General features: G+C 27.3%; 1 protein-coding gene across 1 annotated transcript; it reads right to left on the bottom strand.

Moving 5' to 3' along the window:
* Positions 1–2,878: 2,878 nt before the first annotated feature.
* Positions 2,879–3,619, bottom strand: LOC124921829 (pathogenesis-related leaf protein 6-like). Its single transcript, XM_047462527.1, has one exon. It carries the CDS (start codon positions 3,531–3,533, stop codon positions 3,045–3,047), a length of 489 nt encoding a protein of 162 aa, XP_047318483.1. The 5' UTR covers positions 3,534–3,619; the 3' UTR covers positions 2,879–3,044.
* Positions 3,620–16,654: the final 13,035 nt, after the last annotated feature.

The following is a 16,654-nucleotide window of genomic DNA, read 5'->3' as shown; positions in this document are numbered from 1 at the left end:
AGGTACCAAGTATTCAAGTGAGATAATATTAATATTCTTTGTAAGAGTTTACTCTCTCTCTAGAATTCTTGTGTCAATTCTATTAAACGTCGAGTGTTGCGTCGAGAAAGGCTGACTAGTTACTCGTTCTTGCGAAGATCATAACTAGTGCCGCACGGATCGTCAGTAGAAAGACTGAGCCCGTGACAACATGCTTGCAAAGTGAGCCAGCGAGTGCTTTCAATAATTGTTGTAAACCGTAATTGTTATTTTGTTTTTCATCTGAAGATTATGCATTTAGTACTTTGTCAATATGACAAGGATATTCATTAGAATATCAAGATATTCAACTGCCCTATTATGTGATGAAATATTACATCCTATATGCATAACAAAAGAGCATCTATCTCCATCATTAACTCGTTTTCAATATTTGAATCCATCTATTATAAATGTAGGTTTTGGGGGTTGTTTATGTTCAAACAAGAAACATGGAAAATAAAAAAGCAGCATCTTTCAAAGAAAAGTATTCTAACCAAGTAAATTTCCTAAACCAATGACTTTGGAACCGTCGATTTTGATTTCCAAATTTGGTCGGCGGGTACTCATCCTTAATAGGTTGATATGACCCCATCTTGATATAAGCTCGTCTAATTTCATCCCTTTGATTAAAAGGATATTTCCATATTGGAATACGTAATGCTGGATCAAGTTTAAGAGAACTTACATCAACATCAATTCTAGGAGATTTGTTAGGTTCTTGAGCAGGGATATCAAATTCTTTATTTAAATACCGAATCAAACCAATGTAACTATTTTAACTTGTTTATTAATATTAATTTATATTTTCTTATAAAATTTTGAAATAGTTTAAAATTAAAAAATATAAAACACTATTATTATTTTAATTTTTATATTTTACCCTTATCAATAATTTGTATTATTAATTATATTGAAATAAATAAAAAATAATGTATAATTATTATATAAATATAATTTTAAAATAAATAATATTATTATATAATTTTTTTATACTTTATTTATATAAATAAATCTTATTTATTTTATATATTAATTAAAATTGATGTATTATTATAAATATTTGTATATTAGAAAATATTGTTAGTATAAAATATTAATAATTATTATTTTAATAAAATTAAAATAATTATGAATTAGTTTATAGATAAATTAAAGGTGAGGGATCACCTAACCTTATTTTCACATTTTAGTTACATAGTCAACTGAGCTAAGAGTCATATATCAAAAATATATATATATATATATATATATATATATATATATATATATAATGTTTTATTTTAAGATTTTAATTTAGGTGAGGCTGGAGCCCACCTTAACCCCTGATGATAGTCATTATCACTAAACAATATTGATTTGTAAATATTAAATATTATTTTTTCATTAAACTATGTGGAGCAAAGATTAAAAATACCTTAGACTAATTACAGAGAAATCATCACAATTTAAGTTATAAAATAAAATAAAATTAATTATCATAACTTAATCTAAATGAATATGTCAAAAGAGATAAAGAAGTAAAAAATTAAAAGAAAAGAAAAAACAAAACCAATAATGTCCATAGACAGAATTTGGGTCAGTCAATGTGTTTGGGATGCATAATTTGCACAGGTCAATTAAGTACCGCCATAAACCTCCTTTTATAATTATTCTTAAGGCATATAAAATATGTTGTTTTAGCGAGGCATAATATATATATTTTTTCATCAATTACACTTTAGTTTATTTTTGGTCAAGTTAAAAATGCTCTACAAAAGAGGCTGAATAATAACTGAATAATAATTAATATGATAAAGTTATTAGTTTTTCTTTAAAAAAGAATTAAACATTAAAAAGTCATACAAACTACACAAAACTGTAAAAAACTTGTTATATGAAGAAATTCAGGAAGAAAAAACTAAGCTATTGAAATTAAAAATATTTTTCTTAGAGATAAATGTATAATAATATTTAAATAAGTTTGAAATATTTTATATATAATTTTGTTTAAAATTGTTTATGGTTCATTTATTTTTATTTGAAATTGTTCATTTTACATTTTTTTTTTGAAAATTAGCTATTCAAACGTAAAAAAATAAAATACATAACTCAAGAATGAACAACTTTTATTTTATGGTGGAAATTTAATCATTTTGATAATTAATTTAAAATCATCTATCGCATAAGGTTCCAATTAAGTTATGTTTATGAGATTTATGTTATAACTTATTTCGTCCAACAAACTCACTTCGTTTTTAATTCAAATTACATTAATTCTCACTCTCAATTTATTCCCACTAAAGGGATAATCACCCTTTTGGTGTAAGTCCTGTATGACCGGCCGATTTAAGACATATTACGAATTTTGTACTACGATATTATATTTCATATTTCGTAATCTTTATTATATTTATTACATTTTAACTATATGACTATCACACATCTTTATCTCTTTTAACCTCAATATTTTTTTTTATTGTTTAGAGATAATTTTAATTGCACATAACAAACACATAAGATCTAAATATGGAGGAGACAAATGAATAATTATTTCGTCATCTCTTAGTCTGCGAACACATTTGTTGTCGTTTGAGTTGAAGAAAGTTTTTTCCGCAGTTGAACTTACGAAAATAAAAATACTACGTAATTTAGGAATTTGTGCCTATTTTTAACACACATTAATAATTTTATAATATTTTAAATGATTTTAGATGTTTAAAGTGTAAATTCAAAAAAACTAAATGTACAAAAAGTAATTTCAACCAAAATAAATGTATAAAGTATAATTGTAAACATGTAGAGAAATATATTTAAAACTTAGTTAAGTACAATAGGGAGCATTATATCGATTTGCCATTATTTTAATTCACTCATACAATTTAAGGAAATATTAGGCATCTTATTAGTTTTATTTTTTCTTGCAATACTAGAGTTTGTTTTAATAAAGTTGTCGCATAAACGACTTCTTTAATTAAATACAAACAAAACTTATTCATAACTTATATTAATTAAAAGTCATGACAATAACTATGACTTTCAGTTTTCTAGTAAGGTCTTTGTCCAATAAAGTTGCCTCGAGGATCATAGTTACAAGTGACGAACCACCCACCGCCATTGCATGGAACCCTAGCACATCCTAGTCTGACTGAATTACGCCACACAACCTGAGTATAGTGTAAGCATTCACCTCCAACACATGTGTTAGAGCCGTAGTTGTAGAAGGGTTTCTCCCCGATCCACAAATTTACCGCATCTCTCCCCGTGAGGTCTCCGGTCCCTTGTGCAAGGTTTTCGCCATATGGTCCACCTGAGTGTCTGAGATCACAGTCCCCAGCTCTTTGGCTGGCGTAACTTCTAGCAAATGCGGCTACGTTTTCATCCCAAGCGATGGGCCCGACTCCCACCTGAGCCCGGGCAGCATTATGTGCATCAACATAGTCTTGGGGTGAGTTTTGGGCAGTTGAGAGTTGAGGAAGCATTGACATGGCCATGAATGTCACAACTAATGCTAGTGAGAGCTTGTAAAGCCCCATATTGTCGGATCTTCCTTAGAACTAGCTGAGTTTGGTATGTGGGATTATATTGTAGTACTTGTGTAGATAGCTAGGTAGTGTTATGGTAATGAAATGATGGGCAATTTATAGGAACAATTTTATGGAAATTTTTTGCCACTTGCATAGAATTTCCAACCCCCTATATAATTATCTATTTTCTTTAATGAACAAAACTAACTCACCTTTCAACATCCATTTAAATTTAAAGTGTTCAAAAATAAGAATCAAACTCTTAAACTTTGAATTTTTTGGCACAGACTCTTATCAATTAAACTATCTTAGTAGGGAGTACCAATGTAAAATTATTAATTATCACGAAATTGATATATAATTTAAATAATTCAATCAAAGAATGATTTAGGAAACAAATTGAGATGTAGGTTTTTGTTGTTGTTTGAATAATTTGATTTTTTTTTAATAATATTGTTTAATGAAAAGTAAAAAGAAAAGTCTACCTAGTGGAAAAGTCAGATATGATTTAAGTTGGGATAAATATTGTCACAACTTTAATAATAATAAAAAAATTGTTAAAACCAATTATAACAAGATAGATCCTTTGGGTTATATATTATTAAAATATTTCATTTTATATTTAAACTATTATAAAAATGATTATTTAGATTTAAACAAATAATCCTTCATCAAACACTACGAAATGGATGGAGATGAACATTTTATTGGAAAAACAAAGAATATGCGTTCATTGAGACTCCGAAAAGGTAAAATAATTTGGTAATCATTTTCTTATTTGTATATTGTGCAATTTTGTAAATAGATTTGAATAGGTTTGAACAATGAATATTAAGCAATGATTACACATGATCACTCATCAGAAAATGAACTATATGGACAAGGTTTAGTAAATTTTAAGAATTAATTTAATTTTTTTTAAACCTAGTAGTAAATCATAGTAAAGCGTGGGTGAGATTGTAAGAGTTTGGTTTCTCTTTTCATATGTTTGGTTGGTTTCATTTAACTTTTGTAATATATATATATATATATATATATATATATATATTTTTTTTTTTTTGGAAATGCATGAACAACTACTAATTTATTTCAGACTTATAATTCTCTGGAATAATCCTTTTTTTTTTTTTTTCAATCACAAATAATAATCCATTGATCAAACAATGCAAATATATTATGTGGTCATCATTGAATAGATGTCATGTGGAAATTTGGTTTTGTCCATTCCATGTATATAAGTCTTGGTCTTCACAGTTTTATTCCACGCACAATCCAAACAATTTTATTACTTTAATAAATATTAGCTGTCTTGTCATCCTCAAACAGTTCCGTGGAAGTTAACTAATACAAATAGACCTTTATTTATATAGTAATTATAACCAATTATAAAAGATAGGTTTATTAAGGCTTGTTTGATGTTGGTTATTTGAAAAAAGTTCTATTGAATTTTTTGAAAACAAATTGTTTGATGAAAAAGTAAGAGTTTGTTTTGATAAAAAACTGAAAAAATTATTTAGGTTTTGAATTGATTGAATTATTATAATAATCTAAACAAATCAAATATCACTTTACACTCCCTCTCATTAAGAGGTGGTTAGTCACTTAATTCATTAAAAAAAATATTAAAATACTTTTTTTAAAATAATAATTATTTATTTTATTTTATTTATATATATATTAATATATTTAAGTATTTTTATTAAAAAAATTATTAACTACTCAAAATCATCCCATTATTCATTTTTTCACTCTCTTAATCTTCTAGATAACTCAGAACTAGCCCAATAATTATTTGAATAATCCATTGTTATTTAAATAATTCATTATTTTCTTAATTATCTTTTCATCAATTAAATTAATTAATTTAACAACAAAAAATATTAATTAAAACAAATATAATTTTTTTAAATAAAAATATTTTTTTTATTAAATATTAATACTAATAATTCAACTTTTAAAATAACGGTAAATCCAAATAAGTAACTAAAAATTATTTAGGTTTTAATTGTTTAAATTACTATAAAGGTCAGTTTGTATAAGTAAAATTGAAATTAAATTTCAAATTAATAAGAATAGATATTTAATTACAATTTAATTTATATATTTAAAAATAATATAATAAGAATATATTATTTATATTATTAATATATTAGTTTAATCCAACCGTTCAATAAATTTATTTAGTTTTCGTATATATTAAAAAAACAAATAACAAAATATATGGATGGACGGTGTCCTAGCATAGCAATATAAAAATTTAATTTAAAATTTTGTTTATATTTTTTCTTTATTTGAGAGTTATTTTTTAAAATTTTGTCTAAATATTTTAATTTGTGAAAAAGAAAGTTATTTAAGCTTTTATTTTGTTAAATTATTATAATATTTTTTTATATTTAAATTTTAAATTTTATAAAGATAAAATAAAAATAATTTATAATTTTAATAAATAAAATTAATAATTTAATAATTAAAATAATAGTAATTTAATATAATTATTTTATAAAAAAACAATAAATTCTAATAAAATATAATAAAAAATACATCAAAGGAGGGAATTGAAAGAGTACATAATAATAGAAATAAGATGGAATTCATAATGGTGCAAGAATGGATTGAGTTATTTAAATAATTCCAACATCTTAAATATTTTCACTCTTCTTTCTATTTATCACAAAATTTAATTTAATAATTTAAATACTAAAATATTTTTTATTTAAAATTATTATTATTTTATCTATATATATATATCATTATCAATATATTTTTTAAGTGTTTTTGAAAAAAAAAAACCCTTGTCTTTTCAAAATATCTCCTATCATTATTATTTTTCCTACTATACAAATAACCCAATAGGCTTTAGGTGAAGGAGGTATGATGGGTATTAAAAGGTGATCAAAGCTATGCATGATAAGGATCAGTCAAACATTAATATTCCTTTCTATTTTGGGCTTATCTCATTTTCATGCATCAAAAATTAATTTTCTTTCCAATTTTGGTCTTGTCTCATTTTCATTTATTTATTATTTATTTTTATTAATTTATTATCGTAACCAAATCGAAAACTATTTAAACACATTTTAGAAAAGAAGATAGTTGGGCAGTCGAAACCCAGGCCGGATGTTTTTTATCAAAACCCTCCATAATTGTTACCAACTAATCAAAATACTTCTGAATATTTTATTATTAAAATTAGGTTGGGTTTAAAAAATAAATCATTCTCATTTTGTTATCATCTTAGCTTATTTAATCGTTACGTATGTTTTAATCATTTGATTAAGTTTATACGCTCAACTTTTTCTTTTTTTATATTTATAAATATTTTTTAATAATTAATATCATAATATAATGTTATATATATTTATTAATTTAATTTTAAATATTAATAAATGATTTAAATTAAAAAATATATATTTTAAAATAAATTATAATAATATATTAATTTTTTAAAGTTTTTTTTGTTAATATATAATTTTAAATATTAATAAATGACTTAGATTAAAAAAATAATATATTCTAAAATAAATGATATAAATAAAAAATAATTTATTATTATTATATATATTTTTCACATTTCCACACTCTCTCCCTCTTATCTAATATTTCAATTGTACATTTATTTTCGAGCTCTCTCACTATATTCGTATTATCATTCATTTTAATTGTAATTGGATACTTTTAAATAATTAAGTCTAGTTTAATTTTTAAAATAATAATTATAAAAAATAAAATCATAATGTATTTATATTTTATATTTTGCTTAATTATTTTATATATTAAGATACATATATTATAAATAATAAATAAAAATATATTTAAAAATATATTTTTTTTATTATAATAATTTTATAAAAATATATAAAAATATTATAAATATATGGAATAGATGAGAGAGAATAAATAAAATGATTAGAGAGAGATTAAATTGATGAAAGAGAATGAATAAAAGAATTAGAAATGAATGAAATAGATGAGAGAGAATGAATAAAAAAATATTTAAAATTGATGAGAGAAAACGCTTAGCTGAGATTATAATCTTGAGATTATAATCTTAAACGTTCAGGAGGAAATTAGAGAGAAAATTGAGTTTAAACGCAAAAATGTGCTTGATTATAATTTTTTGCGTGAGCTTATTACGCAAAGTTAGCAATTTATTACGCGCTTGCTTATAAACGCTAAATCAAACAAGCCCTTCATAATAATATTATAATTAATTAAGTAAATAATAAATACATTAAATTTGAATTCATTAATTATCTAGTCTAATGGTAAGTACATGAATTTATGAAATTCGATTTATTAAATTTTAAAAAAATATTTTGATAATTAATCATACAAAATTCTTAATAAATTATATTTTTATTAAATAAGATTTGTGTATTAAAAATATACAATTACTATATAACTAATAATTTTAAAATAACAATAAAGAAATATAACAATTTTTTTCACAATAATAATAACATAATATTTTGTTTTAAATAAAATAAAATTACTAAAATTAATAATTTTAAAATAACAATATAGAAATTCAATAATTTTTTCCCTATAAATCGCGTTTTACAAGATAGCTTTTGTACAACAATTATCATGTAAAGCGCTTTACAACACTTTAAACTAACTTCAAACTAACGGTTCACACGAAGTTTTTAATCGTTTCACACTAAGGTGTGAATCGTTTTACTGTAGAGCGTCGTACAACAATTATCGTGTAAAACGCTTTACATGAGAGAGCTATGTAACAACTATCGTATAAAGCGCGTTTTATATTAGAGCGGTTGTACATTATCTATCGTGTAAAATAATATTTACATTAGAGCTATTATAAAGCAACTATCGTGTAAAACATGCTTTACAACATCTACCATGTAAAACGCGCTTTACATTAGATTGTTATTTTACAACATCTACCGTGTAAAGCACGCTTTACATTAGATTGTTATTTTACAACATCTACCGTATGAAGCGCACTTTACATTATATTGCTGTTTTACAATGTTTATCGTGTAAAATGCGTTTTACATTAGATTGTTGTTTTACAACATTTATCGTGTAAAACACGTTTTACATTAGATTGCTGCTTTACAATATTTATCGCGCTTTACATTAGATTGATTCTTTACAACATCTATTGTGTAAAGCGCGCTTTAAATTAGATTGTTGCTTTACAACAATTATCGTGTAAAGCACCTTACATTAGATTGCTGCTTTACAACGACTATAATGTAAAATGCACTTTACATTAAAGCTGATGTACATTATCTATCGTGTAAAGTGCGCTTTACATTAGTTAATAATAACATAATATTTTCCCGCTCCTCGGTTCATCTATCTCTCCACTTTCTCTCTCCAGACAATTTGCTATTTCTAACCCTATTTTCACATCACAATTCTTCGTTAGAAACAACTACTACAACTCGTTAAAATGATACATTTTTAACATTATTTACACTTAACGAAACCCTATTTTGGTTGGTTTTGAAAAATCATATTTTGTTTTGTTAATGTTTAGGAAACAAAAATCAAATTGTCGCGGTATCCAACAACGTAATTCCCGTGCTATCCAATATCGACAAAAATGATGCGAGGTAACGTAGTATTTATAGTATTTCAAGTTCATAATGATGGTTATTGTATAGCGCGCTTCACACGAAAATGAATGTTTTTTTGGTTGTATAGAGTTATGAAGAAACAACATCAGAGGAAGATTCAATCTAAGTTTATTCCTGAAAATGCTGAATCATCGAAAAAGGTTGAAGGCTTATCTCTACTCGCTTCTTGTACAACTACCGATTATAAAATCCCAAATTCCCCCAAAAGAAGGAATGTTACTTTAAAAATCAGAACCTCCCCAAACGACCTTTTTAACTTGATTCAAAACCTATCCGACTAATAAAAGGAGGTCGTCAAGGCCATCAGTTTTGATTCTCTTCTTTCACCGGGCATCTCAAAATGTCAGTTCACTTTTTCAAACACCCAGTGAGCACTTTTGACGTCAATAAGAGATGTATTGTATTAAATAATGGTGATGATATCCCGATTGATGAATATGTTGTCTAATTTGTGATGAAAATCCTTAGAGGGGAAGTGAAAATAGTTGAGTCATTTGGCAACGACTCAAAATACATTACATATAACGATTTCCTAATCCATTGGAAAAGTAGATGGGTCCTCAATAATAGCAAAGTATGTCCTGAAACAAATTCGATGCTATGTACAATATTTGAAAACAAAAGTGCAAACTACAATTTCAAAATTAACTTCATTGTCTATGTTGTATCAAGTTTTCTTTGGACAACACAAAATACATAGTCCATGTATATAGTCTTTTATTCACATGTTCTCTTCTTTCTTTATATTTGTATTTGTGAATACTTATATATCTACTTTATTAATACAATTTCAAATTCTGAAATCCTTAATGGATGTTGATAACATAAGGAACATCGACTGGTACAAGTTCACAATGAGAGGATTGGTTGAGAGCACCGAAAAATGGCAAACAAACAATGATTCTTTCTTTAATGGACCTCTAACATTTTTAATGGTAAATCTTATATTAACAATAAGTACTATTTTGTTTATATTTGATATATTTCACTAATATGTTTAATATATTTTTTCAGTTATGTTACCTCGATGGGGTTACTGAAAATATTCTACAACCACAACATATTTTGTTTCCAATTATATTATGTTGGAATGACCTTCAAGTGTTTGAGAGTATCTCAGTAGAATTTCAAGGAGGTGATTTTGGAAGTGGGACACTTGTTACATTCCTTCCACTTGATTAAGGGGATCCTCTTGAGTATCATTTTGAGATTTTAGATAAGGATTTAAAACATGATCATCATTGTGTGATTCGAGATAAACATTTAGAAGAGACACCTCATGAGATTACAGAGCAGGATTTGGGAGAGGCTCAACATGAGAATCAAGTACAAATATTGACATCCAAAGTGGTCGATGCTTTCAAGCATATGGCACAATATCTTCTTGATCTATCAATTGAGTTGGAGAAACACAACATTGATCCCAACCCTATTTTTATACCGATATCCATAATTTTACCAAGTCCATTTTTACAAAAATATGTAGAAGGTTGTAGAAACAATGTCAATGAGGCCGATGGTGTACATATTAAAATCCATCCAAAGGCTTAATGTCAAGATGAGGACAATGAAAATGATAACAATTCAAACAGAAGTCCTCCCTATTTTCCGATATTAATGAAGAGGTCGATGGTGTACAAATTGAAGAACATCCAAGGGCTCACTATCATGATGAGGACAATGAAAATGATAACAATTCAAATAGAAGTCCCCCAAATTGTCGATATCAATGAAGATGTCGATGATGTACATATTGAAGATCATCTAAAGACTCACTGTCAAGATGGGGACATTGAAAAGGATAGCAATTCAAATAGACTCCCCAATTGTTGATATCAATGAAGAGGCCGATGTTGTATAGATTGAAGACCATCCAAAGACTCACTATCAAGATGGGGACATTGAAAAATACATTTCAAATAGAAGTCTCCCCCATTTGCCTATATCAATGAAGAGGCCGATGGTGTACATATTGAAGACCATCCAAAGGATCACTATCAAGATGGGGATATTGAAAAAGAAGAAATTTCAAACGAAAGTTCCCCGATGACCCAGATTAATGAAGAATAGGATGACGTACATATTGAAGACCATCCAAATGCTCAATGTGAAGATGGGGATAATGAATGTCTGATGACCCAGATTAATGAAGACCATTTAATGGTCAAGAGTGACAATGATGAAGAGACGGGTTGTGTAAATATTAAAGACTATACAAAGAGAAAGACTACTAACCTTCCGTTGGTCATTCGAAACCCTTATCTGTAAAACATCCTCAAGAAACATGGTAAAGTTTCCATCAACAAAAAGAATGGCAGGTCTTATATTTTTTTGAAGAACTAAATCTAAAATAAAGTTTTCCTCAAAATATATATTTATTAGAATTTTGTAATACCAAGTAATATATGTTCTTAATATCCTTTGTAGGGAGCTACTTTACGTTAGCCCAAACTCCAGTTTATCACGTCAAATCTTACAACAATGAAAGAAAATATGCATATTGACAATGAAGTAATTGACACTTGTGCCAGTATCATGAACATGAATTTTAAAAGATTGTCAAATATTCATGAAAAATGAATAATTTGTTTTACGACAATGTCCTATGTAAGTTATGTTTCACGAATAATTTATATTGTATACTCAATGTTCATGTGATTGATATTTAGAATTTATTTATAGGTGCTGCAGCAGAACGATCTCAGTTACTTTAATATTAAGCTCGATGATGAAACGACTCACTTTAACATATTAAGAGAATACCTCGATTCTGTTGAACCTTGTAAGTAAATTTTTAAATAAAAAATATAGTTTATGTTTTATTCACTAATAACCAATAACTCAATTTTTTCAGATATTCTTTCCGATAATTACTTTCGCTCATTTTTATGTTGTTTGTATAAATATGATTATACAGAAAGTAGAAATACTTGACAATAAGTCACTTCCAACTAGTGTTACGTTGTACCAAAAATATACGGTCCATAGGGATGGTAATGGGTACCTGTATGTCTGATATCCGTGGATACCCGATGGTCGGGTTTATGTATTTTAAATCCGGGTCGGGGTTGGGGTCGGGGTCGGGGATGGAGAGTGTGTGAATCCCAAACCCGATACCCGACTATATTAATATTAATATTTATTTATTTATTTATTACTAAATATTAATGTGACCTTTCACATCCTCATCATTAACTACTTTATAATAATTACAAAATTTATTTTGCTCTTAGAGCATCCCCATCCTTGTACCCATACATAGGTACAAATATGTGCCACATCAGCAGCCACATCACAAATAAATTATACCTCTCAATTTATACCTCTATTTCCCAACCATCTCAAGTACAATTGTGGTCCCACCATCCACATCATCTAATTCATACAATATTTTTTAATTCAATAATTCAAGTAATCTTGTTTTATTTTGTATTATATTAATTTGTTTAAATTAATAAAACTAATATTTATAAATTATATTAAAAAATTAAAAAAATCAATAATTTTTAAAAATAATTTAGGAAATTATCATCACAATAATACTTGAAAAAAATAGACTACTAAATCATATTTTGTTAAATAAAAAATTAAATAAAACGGTTTATTTTTTAAAATTTTTAAATGTTTATTTTTTTGTATAAAAAAGTGGGAGTGGGGACCACTTTTTTTGACTTTTTCTCATTTGTACCCAGTAGCAAAACTTTGCTACTCAATTTTCTCTCCTGATTTGTACCAATCTCCCCATTAGTGTACACAGGTACAAATTTTGTCCACATCAGATTTGTACTTACCGATGGGGATGCTCTTATCCACACTCCATTCCTACCCACACTTCACACTTACCCAAACTTCATAATTTTCCACACTTATTTTTTTATTATAAAAAAATTATTTCTCTATTTAATCACTCTTTTATTTTCATTTCTTCATCTTCAATTATCAAAAAATTTCTCAGTCTATCACTTCTTCATCTTCATCTCTTAATATTTTTTCTCTATTTTCTTCTTCAATTATAATAATAATAAAGTTATCATGTTTTTGATATCTATAACATACTTATATAGGCAAATAATGCTTCTATTTTTTTATATTTCGAAATTACTGCTTCAAATCTATCTATTCTTTAATTACTTTTAAATATTTTTTTTTAAAATTCTATAACATTTATATTTTAATCGAGTAATAGGGTATCCGACGAATCAGGGATGGGGAATAAATATAGATACCTGTCAGGTTCAAGGTTAGTTAGTAAAATGAAAACCGGGTATGAAGATGAGTACTTCATTACCTAACGGGTAGGGTACCCGTTGCCATCTATATATACATATATAAGGAAGCATAAAAGTCTATTTGTTAGATTTTTGATTAAAATAAGTTCTCCCTTAGCCGTTCTAGTCAAGCAATTCAAAATATTGGGCACAAAAATACCACAACAAGATCTTTCAAACAACACTTGTTGTGAGGTGTACTGTATGAGGCATATGAAAACATATAAATGAGATGCCACAAATTGGGACTATGACATCACACTTGATAATGTAAGTGTTAAACATATATATTTTTTATTTTCACTTATGTATTGATGTGCTAATATATTTTTGTTGTTTTTTTGTAAAAATAAGTACACTACAAATAAAATATATTCATAGAATTTTACGTTGGAGCTGAACAATAATGGGGGAAATCTCCTTAAATTATCAAAAGACTTATACCATACTTATTTATGATTATGTTATTTAATAACTTCTATATTAATAAAATATTATGTTATTATATATTTAAATTGTTATTTTGAAATTATTAATTATAATAATTGTATTTTTTATAATGTTATTTTATTACAATGCCTATAAATTTTATTTAGCATATTAAATTATAATGTTCTTATTTAATAAATATTGAATTATAAAGAAACTAAGTATTATAATAAGTGTTAAATTATAAAAAAAATTATGCATTGTAATAAGGGTTGAATTATAAAGAAACTAAACATTATAATAAGTGTTGAATTATAAAGAATTTAAGCATTACAATCAGTGCCGGCCCCGAGTTTTGGGCTGCCCCAGCCTAAAAAAGACGTCAATTTTGACAGCTAAAAAATGATTAAAAAAAGGTTTTGGTGAGGTTAGAACTCATGACCAGGTAAAATTATTTTGTTTACCTACTAAACAAATAAGCTAAATCTATTTATATTTAAAAAATACTAAAATTGTCTTCTTTATTTTAATAGATGGGCTGCCCTGGGAGTGGGCTGTCCTAGACCGGGGGCTTGCTGGGCTTACCCCAGGACCGACTCTGATTACAATAAGTGTCCAAATTAACCATGATTTCACATTTCTATACAATAAATATCGTGTAAGGCGCACTTTATAGGAGAACGATGTACAACATCTATCGTGTATAACGTGCTTTACAACGTTTTAAACTAACGGTTCACAAGAAGGTGTGAATCGCTTCACACTAAGGTGTGAATTGTTTCATAGTAGAGAGTTTCCTGCTCGCACAATTCCCATTTCATCTCGTATCCTTTGTCTCTCTACGCTCGGTTGCGTCTATTCATTTCTTCATTTTCTGTTTGATCGCGACCTCTCTTCTGTCGAACTAAGCTCCTCTACCAAAGCCATTTTGAAGCAAAAATGATACGTTTTGTTTTAAAGTTGTATGCTTTATTTCTTATTTCTTTTGAACTTTTACGTTTATCTATCATTTGATAATCAGGAATCAAAAAATAAATCATTTTGGTGCCTTTACAACCTCATTAATTAGTTATCCGAAGAATAAAAAGATGCAGTGATGGACATTAAATTTGGTTCCCTTCTATCATTGAGCATATCTAAATGTCAAGTTCAATTCTACCGAAGTATGAGCCTCTTCAACTCTAGAAGGATATCGTGTGAAGCGCTGTACATTAGAGCTGATTTACAATAACTATCGTGTAAAGTAAGATTTATATTAAGTTGATGTAAAGCAACTATCATGTAAAGCGCTCTTTACAATTAGCTGTTATAAAGTGACTATCGTGTAAAGTGTGATTTACATTAGAGCTTCTTAACATCATCAATCGTGTAAAGCCCCACTTTATACGATAATTGTTGTACAATGCTCTCTTGTGAAGCGCTTTACATGAGTCTATTGAACATTCAAAATAAAATAATATAAAGAAGATAAAAAAGGGTTTCCTGCTCGTACAATTCCCATTTCATCTCACATCCTCTATCTTTCTTTACGCATGATTGCGTCTCTTTGTTTCTTCATTTTCTGTTTGATTGCGATATCTCTTTCTTCAAACTAAGCTCCTCAACTGAAGCTATTTTGAAGCGAAAATGATATGTTTTGTTTTTAAGCTTTTTATTTTTTTCTTATTTCTTTTGAATCTTTACATTTATTTGTCATTTGATAATCATGAATTACATAAACAAATCGTTGTGTTTACTTGATTGATGAAGAATTTGGAAGATTATAATGTGCAACCTCTTAAAAAAAGAAAGCTTTCTACATATCCAATATTTAAGACCCGAACCTCTCCAATGGGCATTCACAACCTTGTTAAACACTTATCCGAAGAATACAAGGATGTTTTGAGGACATTGGATTTGGTTCCCTTCTATCATTAAGCATATCTAAATGCCCATTTCAATTCTCCTAAAGCATTGTGAGCCTCTTCAACTCTAGAAGGGGAGCCATCATTCTGAACAATGGAGAGGAGGTACAAATTAAAGAAAATAATAATGTTCAATGTGTATTAAATATCACGAGAGGGGAATTAGAAATTTAAAAGTCCATTGGAATCGACTCTAACAAGCTGAAGTACAAGGACAAGGTGAGCGCGTGGAAAAGGAGATGAGAAATGAAGGAGGACAAAGGAGGTCCTCAAACGCATGCAATGCCTCAAAATTTATATAGAATAGAGTTGAAGACAACAACTTTAAGATATACTTCGTTGTTTATGTTGTCTCTAGTTTTTTTGCACTTCTCAAAATACACAATGCATATATATCCCAATTTGTACTTAGTTCTCTATTTTTTATTCAAAATTACTGTGCAGGTATATCTTAATTTCTACGATTTGTGTTGCAAATTCAAAATCTTGAAATCCATTAAAGATATTTCAAAAATAATATCTTCATTAATGTTATTGCGGACTTATTGTCAACATAGAAAGTTACCGACTTCGACTCGCATCCGAGCACCTCACTCAACAAGTTTCTCAGCTAAAGTCCTTGACACGACGCTGCAATAGTTGTTATAAACTCCGCCTCACTTGAAGATAAAAAAATTGTTCGATGCTTTTGAGATTGCAGGTGATCAGATTCCTATTGAGATAAAACACCATCCTTCCGGTACTTTTTCTATCGTCTATGTCACCGGTTAAGTCACTGTCATTAAAACCAACGAGTTCTTCAACTTCTCGTCCTCTTCTTAACTGAATCCCATTACTCGTTGTTCCCTTCATGTAACGAAAAATGTGTTTTACTGTCTGTTGGTATAAATTGGTAGATTGCTCCATGTATCGACTAACTA

Source organism: Impatiens glandulifera, chromosome 1, assembly GCF_907164915.1.
Source record: "Impatiens glandulifera chromosome 1, dImpGla2.1, whole genome shotgun sequence".
Lineage (NCBI taxonomy): Eukaryota > Viridiplantae > Streptophyta > Magnoliopsida > Ericales > Balsaminaceae > Impatiens > Impatiens glandulifera.
Note: the sequence above shows the minus strand (reverse complement) of the source record. Positions and strands in the feature narration are given on the sequence as shown.